The sequence below is a fragment of the Grampus griseus genome (genome assembly GCF_964374135.1).
Source record: "Grampus griseus genome assembly, chromosome: 3".
In the NCBI taxonomy this organism is placed as follows: domain Eukaryota; kingdom Metazoa; phylum Chordata; class Mammalia; order Artiodactyla; family Delphinidae; genus Grampus; species Grampus griseus.
The window spans coordinates 82,205,838-82,220,442 of record NC_139019.1 but is presented as its reverse complement, the minus strand read 5'-3'; the positions used below and the strand labels follow the sequence as shown (position 1 = coordinate 82,220,442).

General features: G+C 33.4%; 1 protein-coding gene across 1 annotated transcript in view; it reads left to right on the top strand.

The window, feature by feature from the left end:
• Nucleotides 1–14,201, top strand: part of SLCO4C1 (solute carrier organic anion transporter family member 4C1) — a gene marked incomplete at its 5' end in the record, with an annotated part of 60,653 nt that extends 46,452 nt beyond the window's left edge. Inside the window, 5 exons of the mRNA XM_082652346.1 lie at nucleotides 5,131–5,284; nucleotides 8,950–9,140; nucleotides 10,419–10,483; nucleotides 11,898–12,035; nucleotides 13,988–14,201. Coding sequence (XP_082508472.1) covers nucleotides 5,131–5,284; nucleotides 8,950–9,140; nucleotides 10,419–10,483; nucleotides 11,898–12,035; nucleotides 13,988–14,148 — 709 coding nt within the window. The 3' untranslated portion in view covers nucleotides 14,149–14,201. The remainder of the gene's footprint in view (nucleotides 1–5,130; nucleotides 5,285–8,949; nucleotides 9,141–10,418; nucleotides 10,484–11,897; nucleotides 12,036–13,987) is intronic.
• Between the last annotated feature and the right edge of the window lie 404 nt (nucleotides 14,202–14,605).

The following is a 14,605-nucleotide window of genomic DNA, read 5'->3' as shown; positions in this document are numbered from 1 at the left end:
TCCTAGGGAGAATTTCATATTATATGTTCCTATTGATTTAAATTTTAAAACTCCCTATGGTGAAATTCTCCTATTAGATGGATTGAAAATAGGCTAGTAGAGAAATTAAAATGAAGCTAAAACTAGGTGATACTAATCACTGTTGTGTTTACTTTAGAAGTTCATGTTTATTATAGAGAAATAAATAACTTCTTGTTGTTATGACCTGTAAACATATTTCTACCTATACCTGGTTTGACCATTTTATCTTTCCTTGCCTTGTTTGTTTTGCTGTGAAATCCTAAGCCACAACAGAGGATCAGGCTGTAGGACATTGCCCAGCAGTGTGTTTTATGGCCCACGGTGCTGCTTTAATTGTTTGAATATATGTGTTTGAGACTGTTGAAGGGGGTGGTGCTCCAGGTCAAGGACTCTCTAATTTTGTATTAATATGGCATTCAGATAACCTAAATAAAGGAAAAAGTTTGGTTTGAAAAGTTTGCCAGTAACAATTATCGTGATTTGTAGCTACTGTTCATGTCTGTCATTCTTTTATATTAATGAAAAATGTTCGAAAGCAATGTTTAGTCCAGCTCCATTACATTTGTTCAACAATTCATCGACTGCTTCCTCTGGCAGACTTTTATGGCAAAATTCCTACTCTAAAGGAGGTTCCAGGGTAGCAGGATAGATTGGGAAACAAAACAGTGAATGAACAATGAATTAGGTGGTGAGAGATATAAAAGGCTATGGAATTAAAAAGAGCTTTTCAGTTTCTTTAATTAGATTTAGGAATGGCTTCATGGCATAATAGAGAAATAGAGCTAAAATATCCTCTAAGTATACAAAAAGCTTGAGAGAGAAAGATTTGGGAGAGAGGGAATGGCAAAGGAATATGTTAAGCCAAAGCATAAATGCTAGAAAGTGAAGGTACCAGGCGCTTAGGTCATGTGTCTGGAAATAGTAGAAAGATACCTGGAAAGGTCGAAAGATAGATAGAGGTAAGTTGTACAGAAACTGACTGACACCTATAAACTTTACCCAAATGTACCCCAAGAAACCACTTTTTTTGTATGTTCCTTTTAGAAGTACAGAAACTTCTGGATAGTTTAATACTACTCTATCACCTTGATGCAGAGATGATGTGGATGTGAATCCATCTGATATTTTCTACCTTAAGCAAGAGTCACTACCAGATGAGTGGCCTTAGCCTAATCAGAAGGGAAAGCAAGTGAGGTGGTGTCAGTTTGAGGTGCATGTGGGGGCTGGTCATCGAGAGGTATCAAGGTCTGGGACATAGAGACAGAGCTTAATTACATACACATTCTCAGTGGTGAAAAAAACTGAAAGTGAGTATACACACGCACATTCACACACACGGGATGTGTGTGCGTGTGTGTGTAGATTCTATTAATAAAGAGATAAGGCTTGAAGTCACAGTGGAGGTGTGAAATTGTCAGATCATTCTTTTTTTTTTTTTTTTTTTAGTGGTACGTGGGCCTCTCACTGTTGAGGCCTCTCCTGTTGCGGAGCACAGGCTCCGGACGCGCAGGCCCAGCGGCCATGGCTTACGGGCCCAGCCGCTCCGCGGCATGTGGGATCTTCCCAGACCGGGGCAAGAACCCGTGTGCCCTGCGTCGGCAGGCGGACTCTCAACCACTGCGCCACCAGGGAAGCCCTGTCAGATCATTTTTCTCTGTGGTCCCAGATTCTTAATTTAGCTGTGTGCCCTGCATATTAAAATATCTACATCATGGACAGCTTAGTCATAATAACCTTATGCAAGAAACACGTGTATAAGAAAAAGTACAATGAAAGAACAGACTAAGAAGCTCAAGAGGGCTTCCCTGGTGGCGCAGTGGTTGAGAATCTGCCTGCTAATGCAGGGGGACATGGGTTCGAGCCCTGGTCTGGGAAGATCCCACACGCCACGGAGCAACTAGGCCCGTGAGCCACAACTACTGAGCCTGCGCATCTGGAGCCTGTGCTCCGCAACAAGAGAGGCCACGACAGTGAGAGGCCCGCGCACCACAATGAAGACTGGCCCCCGCTTGCCACAACTAGAGAAAGCCCTTGCACAGAAACGAAGACCCAACACAGCCAAAAATACATAAATTAATTAAAGTACCCTTAATTTAAGAAAAAAAAAAAAGAAGCTCAAGAAATACCTTCTTAGTGAAGTGGGAGAAAGAGAGGTTGTGAAGATGCAGGGTTTGTAGTAAGTACACACAGTATTTTTTCCCTATCTGGCCTATAGCTAGAATTTCATTGCTTATCTGAAACAGCGCCTTAAAGAGGCATGTCTATCAAGGAGTTGCAGTAGATTTAGGGAAATCTTTGCTTATTGTAGAAACATAATTATAGAATAATAATTTGGATTCAAATAAGACATTAATGTTTAAATTCAGCTATTCGTAATAAACATGTTTCTCATATATACATATATATATGCATAAACACACATTTATGTGTATTTTTAAAATTATATATTTTTGTGTATAATCAAAATGATATATTTTAAATATTTTTAATATTCAATTTTTAAAAATTTAAGATTTTTATATATTAAAAATATGTATATATTAAGAAAATTTAATAAACTTCACAGGCACTGGCTATTTTCCTGGTAATAGTTTCCCCTTTACTTTATGAAATAAACCTTTAGAAAATGTGTAGGCTAAGGTGATTAAACCCTTGATAATAAAGAATATATTCTATATTTCTTTGTTTCTACTGTAGTTTGCCTCAGACTGTCTTAAATTTTCATGTTCTTAGTAATCATTTATCAATAATATGGGGATTATATATTGGAAAAATTTAATTTAAAAATTATTGTGTAGAGGCTATTTCTAGAGTTGCAGGGATAGTTTTTCTGTCACCTTATTTCTACATCTATATTGTAAACTAGATGTGGGCAGAGACTATCCTGATTGCTTTCATGAATGGAATCATGCTTGATAAAGACATCTAGCAGCAGCCTGTGGAATAGATTTGAAGACAGAGAGACTCTAAGCAGAGAGATGAATTACTTAAAATTTACTCTTTGATCACCCTTTCCTTCAAACTCCCTACTGATTTGTTCCCCATTTGTTTTATATTCTTCTCTTTAATCTGTTTCCTTCATGAGCTTCTTGTTCTCCACTTACTCCTTAGGTATCATCATTTTGCAACATAGCAGTTATCTTCTGATACTTAGATAAATCACTCATTTACTGTTTTTGATCCCCAGTGCAAGAAACTTGGCTTCATGGCTGCAGGGAATTTTATTCCTCCCTCCCTCCCTCTTCCCTTCCTCCCTTCCTTTCTTTCCCTCTCCCCGACTCCGTCTCTCCCTCCCTCCCTCCCTGCCCTCCTTCCTCCCTCCCTTCCTTCCTCTATCTTTGTCTCTACTTCTTTATTTATTTTAGATATATTTCCACCACTTTGAGTCTAGCACATGATTGGAGCTCACTACGTATTCATGAAATAAATGAACTCCCAAGACCTCTCTGTACTCTTCAACTCTTTATATGGTTGATCTTATCATTCTCAGAGTTTCAGCTACATCTATATGCAAATGGATATTAAGATACCTGGCTCCAGGCAAGATTTCTTCACCAAATTTGAGACTCTTAATCTCAATATGTATAAAACCATACCCATCACCTCTTCCCCAGAACTAGTTCTTCTCCACCAAAATGCCAAGTTAGACACTAGGAGTCACTCTTGACTTTTGCATCCTGTTCCTATCTTCAGTCAACCAAACACCAAATCTTACTGATTCTACATCCAAAATATTTCTCAAATCTGTTTTTTTTTTTAATCAAAATTCTATTTTAGTTCTCCTACACATTATCATAATTTATTGCCTAGGGTATTGTAACTGGTCCCCTTCCTCCAAATTCAAACTCCACATAGGGTTATTTCTTTAAAATGTACTTTTCACATTGCCACTTTTCAGTCTAAAATACTTGATTACTTTTTCAAAATAAGTTAAAGCCCATTGTTTTTTAACAAGGCCCATGAGGCTTTCAACAATCTGGTCCATGACTCTTTTTCAACTACATTTCCTATCACTCTCTGCCTCAGACATCATTCATATTTCTCCATATAGAATGTTATTTCTCACCTTTTGACTTTTATCAGCTTCTCTGAAGTACCCTTCGCCTTCCCCATTTACTCAGCTAACTCTTACTCATTCTCTAAGACTGATCTCAGACAGATGCTCCTTCAGACCCACTTATCTAAACTTTGGCTTGTTTTAAGTGTCATTCCTCAGTGCAGATGTATAAAATACACTCTTTTGATATCTATAACCACAGTCTATAACCGTATTAGTGTATAAATTTGTGTCCACTCTACTCCTAGACTGTGAAATCTTTGAGAATGGTGACTGTCTTATCAGCTTTGTAGTCCCAATACCTAGCATAGGGCCTAGCACTTGCTCAATATATATTGGTTTAATGAACAAATAAATAAGGGATTGGAGAAGTATCTTTGCCTAGGGTAACCCTTTATATTTTAAAAGATGTTCCTCCTATTAAGAGGCAGCATGGAACAACACCAAGCCTGGGAACCAGGAGTATTATATTTGGAAAAGAAAGAAAAGTAAATTAATTTCTCTGGGACTTAGTTTTCCCATTGATAAAGTGAGTATGCTGAAGATTACAATTGTATTCATCCTTCCAGGTTTAAAATTTCACTCACATCCCAGGGAAATTAGGCAGTGTGTGGATACATTTTGGTTGTCACAACTAAGGGGATGCTACTGGCATCCAGTGGGTAGAGGCCAGGGATGCTGCTAAATGTACTACAACCCACAGAACCAGCCCTCCCTCACCCCGCACCAAAAAAAGAAAGAAAGAAAAAAAAAGAATTATCTGGTACCAAATGAGAAACTGCTTTATTTGCTTACTCTGCCTATGTTTTTTAAATCATTGACAGACATTATATTATATAGCTATTGTTTCTACTGCCTGTCTCTTCCACAAGAAGTTAATTAAGCTGTATGTGAAAAGGCAGACATTCTGTTTGTTTTATTTGTTCAGTAATTAAATGAAGTGTTGAGTAAGTGAATAAATGATTGAATGGCAAGATATAACAGTGCTTCTGAACTGTTCATTAAAAGTTATAACATAGATAATTTACCCATCTTTTATTTCTTGTTGACAGGACAGGAGAACTGGGAAACTTGATCGCTCCTTGTAATGCCAATTGTAACTGCCTGCGATCATATTATTATCCTATCTGTGGAGGAAATGGAATCCAATATTTTTCTCCCTGCTATGCAGGTTGTACAAATTCTGTTTCCAAAAGACATCCAAAGGTAACTTGTGTCTTTACCTTACTTTACCTTACTTCTTTTACCTCAATGAGGCAGTATGTTTGTGTATTTCTGATGCCCTTCCTTATCCCTCTAGTGGTGTTATGCTGTGCCTAGTCTTTCCTTCCTGGCCCACCTCCTCCATTGAGAAGCCAGGCATAAAGTTTCAGTCAAGTAAAATGAGTAAGTTCGAGAGATCTGCTATACAACATTGTACCTGTGTGAACAATAATGCATCGTACACTTAAAATTTGTTGTGTTCTTACCTTAATTAAAAAAAAAAAAAAGGCCCCTGACCACTCCATATGAAAAAGATTCTTCTTCCTTTATACCTCACATTCAATTACTGTTGAAAAATCAATTTAGCAGTTCTTCACATTACATCTTTATAACATCACTTCTGTTATAGAAGTGAAATATTATTTACCTTTTTACATTGTTTTATTTTTTCTCAACTATACTTTATGTCGCTGGAAGTCAGAGAACTTCTCTTATTCTTACTGAGTACAGTGTATATAATAAAAACACATAAATATTTGTTGCTTTTAATTGATACACCATGGACACATTAAAAATATATACAGATCACTAATCTGTTCTCAAATGCAAGTTTACTTTTAGCTGTGGATTAGAATGCATATCAGGACTTCCCTAGTGGTGCAGTGGTTAAGAATCCGCCTGCCAATGCAGGGGACACGGGTTCTATCCGTGGTCCGGGAAGATCCCACATGCCGCGGAGCAACTAAGCCTGTGTGTCACAACTACTGAAGCCCATGTGCTCTAGAGCCCGCATGCCACAACTACTGAGCCCACGCACTGCAAATACTGAAGCCTGCGCACTCTAGGGCCCGTGCTCCACATATGAGAAGCCACCGCAATGAGAAGCATGTGCACCGCAATGAAGAGTAGCCCCCGCTCGCTGCAACTAGAGAAAGCCTGCGTGCAGCAATGAAGACCCAACACAGCCAAAAAATAAATAAAATTAAAAAAAAGAATGCATATCAGTTTACCTAAATATGATTTCTTTTTAATACAATTAAATGGTTTAAGAAAATCCAATAGAATTTTGTTGTATTACATCTACACTCTAAAGATTTTATCTTCGTTAAATTTAATAGCCTGGGAAGAAATAATATTCACATTACTAGTAGTACATAATAGGTAATGTTATGCATTAATAGATAATGTGATAACTTTAAAAAGACCTGAGGGAAATATATAATATGATATAAGAGACTACAATGAATAAGGTATGTAAGAATTATATGACAAAACAGCACAATCTTGGATATTTGAAATATGTATTAGTGAAATGGCATTCCTTTTCCTATATAAAGATAACTTTAAGATTGCAAGAAAAGATTTTTACATAAATAAATAGAAATCATTAATTGAAATAATCTGTAACAGTACTTCAGATTTATTTTAGAACTAACACAGATGTCTGTATGTGTGTGTGTGGTTATACACATTTATATGTTCATATATATGCACATAAATATATGTCTGTACATATGTGTACATATCTTTAATGATTTTGTGTGTAATAAATACGTCGAACATTTATCTCAACAGAGATGTAGGATTTCATCTTTCTGCTAGGGGTAAACCAGAATGTGAGAAACAGTATACATTTTTTTTCATATTACCTAGCTTATAGACTTAAAAATAGTTGTCTAAGAACATTGAAAAATATGCCAGAAAAAATGTGGTGAATCATAGCAGACTTAATAGACTTGGTTGACGTGCAGTTTTAATCCTTGGAGTAAAACTAACTAAATAACTACCATAAAGTTCCTGTGAAAATTTAATGAAAGATTACCATGCCTTCAAACCAGTGGACATCTGGGGTTGCTTTAGTTTCAAAACAGGTTGAGAAAATTAGGTGTTTGTGTCAGTTATAAGGAATCAGATTCCACAAGTGAGCATAATACATATCATAGGTGAAGGTAAACTATTCCTTTGAGAGGCAGATAAGTAGGTAGCATTTTCTTGTATATAAAATATCATCAATCAATAAGTGCTATTGACTAACTCTAATTAGAAGATTATGACAAGGAATTAAATTAATGGAAGGGTTTTACTCACATAGCAAAATGTATAGACACAAATACCGTCCTGCACAAGGAAACCAAAATAAATGAATAAATAAGTAAATAAATAAAAAATCTAATACCCAGAGCACACTTGAAATGGTATTGGTTATTTTGACATGGTTAATTCGATATTTATATTTGTCACCAAATATTATCATCACCAATTTAAACAATAAATTGTCTTCTAGGGATTGTTTCAGAAAAGCAAGTTATTTTGACTTCCAAATTTTCTTTTTGACCTGGCTTTTTTATGTCCAACTAGTCCATGTAACAACTCATTTTTTCACAGGATCTTTTTATGAAATATATCAGATAGGCAAAATGCATTGATAATAATGTAATAAATATCTATGCACATTTGTTCACAGAAATAGAATATATTTCCTACCAGTGATCTGAACTACAAAAACAGATGTTGACTAGCAGCTAGCTATATTATAGGCAAATATATACTTTTTTATGTAAGAGAGTTGTAAAGCTTCATTAAGATACAAAATACTGTTTTCAGTTTTCCTTCTTAAAAATTTTAAAGGCTAGTTTATTTCATTATTTGACATATCGGATTGTTGAGTATGTAATATTTCATTTTAGGAATGTCACCTGCATATTTGATTTTCCTGGATCAGTACCAGTGGTCTCTGGCCTTTGGGACAGTAAAAGCACCACTTCACTTTGACTTCTCTAGCTCTGCTCTGACTTTATTGAGGCCTTAAACATATAAAAAGATTTGTAGTAAGGGTGGGCTTGAGATGTAAAAAGCCTTTAAAAATGATTATGCCTAACTTTTCAAATACCTGAACTCTTTTCCTGCAAAAGTAATACTTGTGATTTTTAAACATGTTACTTTCCAACATTTCATATTATTAATTTATATGTATACATATATGTGCATATATATGTGTGTATATATATTAAATAGTTAATATGTTAATAAAAATAGCCTTCAGGATAACATAATAACTTCTAGTTTTTGATTATCATAAATATGCCATCTTAAGAAGGATCCAGTTTGCTTTTGGTAAAACAATTCAAAAAGTTCAGAAAATTATAGTAAAAAGGTTTAGTTGAAAGTAGTTTTTTTTTCCTCAAACTCTTGTAATGTATTAGTTAATTTACTGTGGCAATTGTTAAAATTAGAGTGTTAGTTCTTTCAAACTAGCATAAATAGTGAGATTGTCACTATGCATGCTTTTCTTTGTGTCCTAATAATGGAAAAGAAGAAAATTAGGAAAACTATTTGAACAATTGTGATCTATTGAAAGCAGCCTAGAATGTGTGAGATCATCTAATTGTTATATTCTTGTCAATTTGTTTTATAAGACATGAATCAATAACAGGTTACAAGTTAAAATAATGGACACAAAAGTCAAATACAGATTATTCTGCTTTGTAACTATGGCCCCTTGTTTTCACTTGCTTGATTTCTTAAGGGTTATTACTGTTTCTTATCACTATTTGATGTGTATGAATTAAGACTGTGTGTTTGCCATGTCTAAAAGTCATATAATTTGCAATGATAAAATATGTTTTGAAGATAAGCACTTTTAGTATGTTTATGTCTAATATTTCCAGGTATATTATAACTGTTCATGTATTGAAAGAAAAACAGAAGCAACACCTACTCCATCAAGTTTTAGTTTTGAAGCTCAAGCTGGGAAGTGTTCGAGTCAATGTAAAAACTTGCCTGTATTCCTTGGCATTTTCTTTGCTGCAATTGTTTTTACCTTCATGGCTGGTACTCCTATAACTGTGTCTATCCTAAGGTATGTGTTATATTGTGAAATTTGCCATCCCTAAGCCAACATGTTGAATGAAAAAAAAATGGACTTAGGGATTTATTTGGGGTTTATATTGACTGTTGGTTCCAATACTAATTCAGCCCTTACAAGATCATTAGTTCTGTGGCATTGGGAACACTACCTCATTGAACCCAAGATGTTTGAGGCTTTAACAAGATCATGGTTGTGAAAGTGTCTTAACATTGCCTACTTGGCGTGTACTCGATGCTAGTTTCTCTGCTTCTTTCATGAGGCTTCGGTTGTAAGCTGGAGTTATAATCATTTGCATTTGAGTATGATGGAAATGGCAGTGCATTCCACATGTGTCAGAATCAGAATGATGTGCATTCTGTCTTATACAGTAGGTGCTGTGATATTAAACCTTCCTGTAAACAGTAAAATATGCTGGCTGTCCCCTGGCTCTTCAGTGTTTTGTGCTTTCATTGGCTCTTCTTCCTTCCACACCACTTTGTAAAAATATTTCCTATTTGCCCTTCCGTAAGCTCATCAGCCTTTCGATATCTTTCCTAACAAACTAGGTTTTTCCGTCTTCAATTTTTGTTCCTTGATACTCACTGCTTTTTCACATACTTTTTGACAAACAGAAGCTTCAGAGATTTTGTCTAAAAACATTAAGTAGTCTGTTAACATAACACCTATTACATCTATATCACTTTTTACCTACATATATATTTTTTTAAAGACTACTTGTTCTCTTCTATCTCCCATCTAACTCTCTTGTGTGCCAACATCATGTCTCATTCATCTCTGAGAGTTATTACTTAAAGAAATATTGTTGAATCAAAGTGAGCATCAGAAATTGTTTTACACTACCTCAAATTTGTAACCGTAACTCACAGGTATGATTTCTATATCAAAGTTAATAAGAGAATAAGAATTATTTGCTTGCAACTTAAGCCATATGACTTGTAACTTATGGGATAGTCAAATAGAAGTCTTGTTAATGAATGTCCTTTCTTCTTTACATTTGCTAAAATTCATACATATTCAATACATTTGTTAAAACTCATTTGACTCCTTTTTGGTATTATTTGCAGTATTTTAGTTGAGATAACATTTTTCTTCTCTTATAATTCCAGAAAGGTTGAACTGTATATAAGCTGTTATAAATAATTTGTTTATTTCATGTGTGTAGTATTTGCTTTAATCTAGAAATGCTAAGCTGTTACAAAAATGAATTTGCTCAAAGAGTAAATACACTATACAACCATTTTTTGTCTTATATGCATTTAATATATCCAGGTGTGTTGATCAAAAGCAGCGGTCTCTAGCATTGGGAATACAGTGTGTGTTGCTTCGATTATTAGGTATGCCATTTTTCTTAATGCATTGGTAACTGTTGGTTATTTTTATTCATTACTGTTATTGATTTATTCACTTACAGTATGTGCCAAGAAAACAATTAGTTTAACTGCAGTGGAACTGCAATTAGTTTCTGCAATTGTCATTGAAGAGAGCTGTTTTTCACTATTCAAGATGTAGTATTATTTATATATCACATAGGAAAATAATGACTTTACTTTTCACCTACCTGATTGGTTAACTGTTGTTTCCAATTCTGTAGCAAATATAACCCTAAAGAGTATATTATATTTATTTAAAATATAACATATTATCATCAGCACATTTCTAATAGAGCAAGTAAAAGACATAATTTTTTTTCTATTCATATAAAACCCATCACCAACATAAATTATGATAAAATCTTATTTTAACTATTGTAATTCCTTTTCCTCTCTGTATTTAACTCCATTTAGGACATAATTATGTTACATTAGCATTGAAAAATGATGAATTTATATGTTTCAATAAAAACTGTGCTGTGAATATTGTATCTAGTTAAGAATTGATGGAAGAAATAATTTATGCCAGAAAATTTTTAAGGTTCCAGATGTAGGAAGAATAATAAGGCAGAAACATGTCTTACGCGTAATTATATGTGTGTATAATTTTATGAATAATATTATGAATAATATTAATGAATAATATTATGAATAATATTAAGATTATTTATAAAAATAAAAATCAAAAGCAGGAAATATTAAGAGATCCCCTAGACCAAGTTTTCAGTTTTTTAGATGAGTAAATTAAGGACCTGAGAGATTCAGGGATTTGCCCATAGTTGCACAATTAATGGTGAACTAGGCATGTTAGTGTGAACGTTTGTGTGCATGTACATATGTACATTCCCATGCATATCTATGTCACCGAATGTATGTATATATATATATAAATATATATACACACCCACATTAGTTTACATGCACATGCACACACACCCGCACACACACGCATAATATATATGCTGTAGTTTAGGAGACTTATTCTGTGCATCAATAATTCATTTTTATTTTTTTAAAGTATAATAGCTAATTTCAAAGACATTTATTAAATTAGAAAAGCAGTGAATTAGAATATTTACTTAACTAAATATTAACCCAATACATGACAGAGACGTTTATTAAAATAATTTCTTGAATTGATTAGAAATATATAATATGTATAATTATTTTAGAATGTTTTATCTGCGTTTCTTTATATTCCTATTACTTGTACATGAACGGATTGATTTGCATATGGGCAGATTAATACCTATATTTATATAAAATATATACATAATCATATATAAAATTGTAATTATAAACTATAATATTCACTTATGTGTATATATATATATATATATAATCACTTATATATAATCTTCACATGTAATTCTTCTAGGCACAATACCTGGGCCTATTATATTTGGCATCACAATAGACAGCACATGTATTCTCTGGGATATCAATGAATGTGGAATTAAAGGAGCTTGCTGGATTTATAATAACATCAAGATGGCCTATATGCTAGTGGCCATAAGTAAGTGGTGACTTATTGATATCTTTAGAGTAAATGGATTATGTCAAGAGAAAAAAAATCTTATTGTTACTTACTTAGGTTTTGAAATATTCAGTCCATGCTTTTGGATTATCCTATGGTCCTGAAGCCAAGATCATTTATCATAGCATATTATAAAAGGTCTTAACTGGAGTCTGCAAGGCTCAGTCTAAAATAGAAGAGAGTAACATTTAGCTTTCATCATATCACATATCATATAATTTTCTTTTAACAACTTCTTTCAAACTTTTTTTGGAAAGTATAACAAAAAGCTAAAAGAGAATTCTAAGAAACTGAAACGATTGTCATTTAGGCACCTGGGCTTTGGAAAGCACACAGAGCTGCGGTAGGGAAGTATTTTCTGGCTCTAAGGCACGTTGTAAGAAACTTTTTTATGGTTTACAAGGTTAGCCATGACGTTTAACCCTTTTTGCCTTTGGTAGTCTGTCTTCCATAGTCTTGGTTAAGCAATCAATGAAAATTAAGAATAAGGAAATAGATCAATGCATCTAGTTTGAAAGAGTATGATAAAATTTAAAATTTAAAAAAACAACCTAAGAAATTAGAGTATTTAAAAATAGAGAAATTCTAGGTATAAATACACACACATACAGAGTTGACCCTTGAACAACATGGGTTTGAACTGCTCAGGTCAATTTATAAGCAGATTTTTTTCAATAAATATGTACTACAGTTCTGCACAGTCTTCAAGTTGGTTGAATCCGCCATGTGGAACCGCAAATAGAGGGCAGTCTGTAAAGTTATATGAGGATTTTTGACTGTATGGGTTGCCGGTGCCCCTAACCCCTGAGTTATTCAAGAGTCAACTGTGTGTGTGTGTGTATGTGTGTATTTAAAATAATGTGTGATTGTGGTGTGATTATTTTCACACATGTATCAAGATAGCTTGTTTCTCCTACATGTGTTTAAATCCATAGTATGCTGTCTGAATTTATAATGACAGAATAATAAATTATCCACTGAAGAAATAAATATATAAATCTAGCAAAATAATGAGAAGATAAATATTGACTAGAATAGGCAAAATTAATCTTCCCATCACTTTTACCAGTTAAAAAACATTTTTTATTCAGTGTATTTTTATGCTTAAAAATTTATTTAATTGGTTATGTTTGTACTTTTTGACCAAAAAATATAGATAATGAATTGTTCCTTTACCTACTCTGTAGTGAATATGAGAATTTTTTCCCCCAAAACATATATACCTTTAAATATTCCAAGAACATTGTAACTGTAGTACCTATGTAATTGTTCTTCTTATAAATCTAGAAATGCTTAGCGCAGTGAGTATGCCTGTTTTTCAAATACACAGTTTGAGTAAAATATTAATGATTAACACAAATTAGCTACTGCAAAAACCATATTGTGAGGTCATTTAATTTATTTGGCTGGCACTTTGATGCTTGTACTGTGACCAGAACTAGTTTTTCTTCAAATAACTGAGCTTAAAATCAGAGTTCTTTGAAGACAAATTGAAGCCTGTGAAGAGTATTGAATGTTATATATTCCCATAGAGGCTTTCTTTTAAGAACTCCAAAGCCTTTTTTATTTTTAGAATTACTTTTCATCATGGACATGAAAATGTTGCAACTTATTATTCAGGTTCAAGGATGTCGTAAGCTATTTTTCCTTGGTTAAGAATGTATTATTGTAACCAAAAATAGAAGAATTATTGTACATTTTCATTGTTTAGAAAGAAAATAAGGACTAGTTCATTGAATTATGGACAGATGTTCTATTGAAGAATATCAACCTTCTCACTAAAGTTTTAAAAATTTAAAACATAAAACTAATTGCTTATATACTTCTCTTTCAGTAGTGAGTTTCTACTCATGAAGAATTTTTCAATGAGAATTAATTTTTGTAATAATTAAAGGCCCAAATGCATGATTAATATTTGTTTCTATATTTAGGTGTTACTTGTAAAATTATCACCATTTTCTTCAATGGGCTTGCAGTCTTTTTGTATAAACCGCCACCATTAGGCATGGATGTGCCATATCAAAATCAGAATTCAGTTGTGACTACGGTTTCATTAGAATGTGATCTCAGCAAAGCAGGGAATGATGGGTAAAACAGCAAAAAAGAAGATTGAAAATTGGCCTCCATCTGTAAGAATACACATTGTCACTGCAGCATTAACTATACAATATGGATAATCATATTTTAAAAATTGATATTTTATAATTAAATGTGTTTTCTGTATATGTATGGACTCTTAATTTGGTTTTGTTTTAATATAAGAAACAGACCTGTGCCTTCAAGGCCCATCAGAAGCCTCAAAACACACACACACACACACACACACATATACACACAGAGATACATCTAGGTACGAAATCCCCAACTAATAAACTATACTAGAAACATAAAACCAATGATTAGTTAAAAGTTTACATTTTAAAAACAAAGTGATGTTTCTATCCCTCTAACAACTTGTCTTATCTTAATTATCATTGCCAATAGTTTGGGCTTTTTTAGAAAATTTATGGTGTAAAAATTTAAATTCATCAAGTTTATGTTCGAAGTTT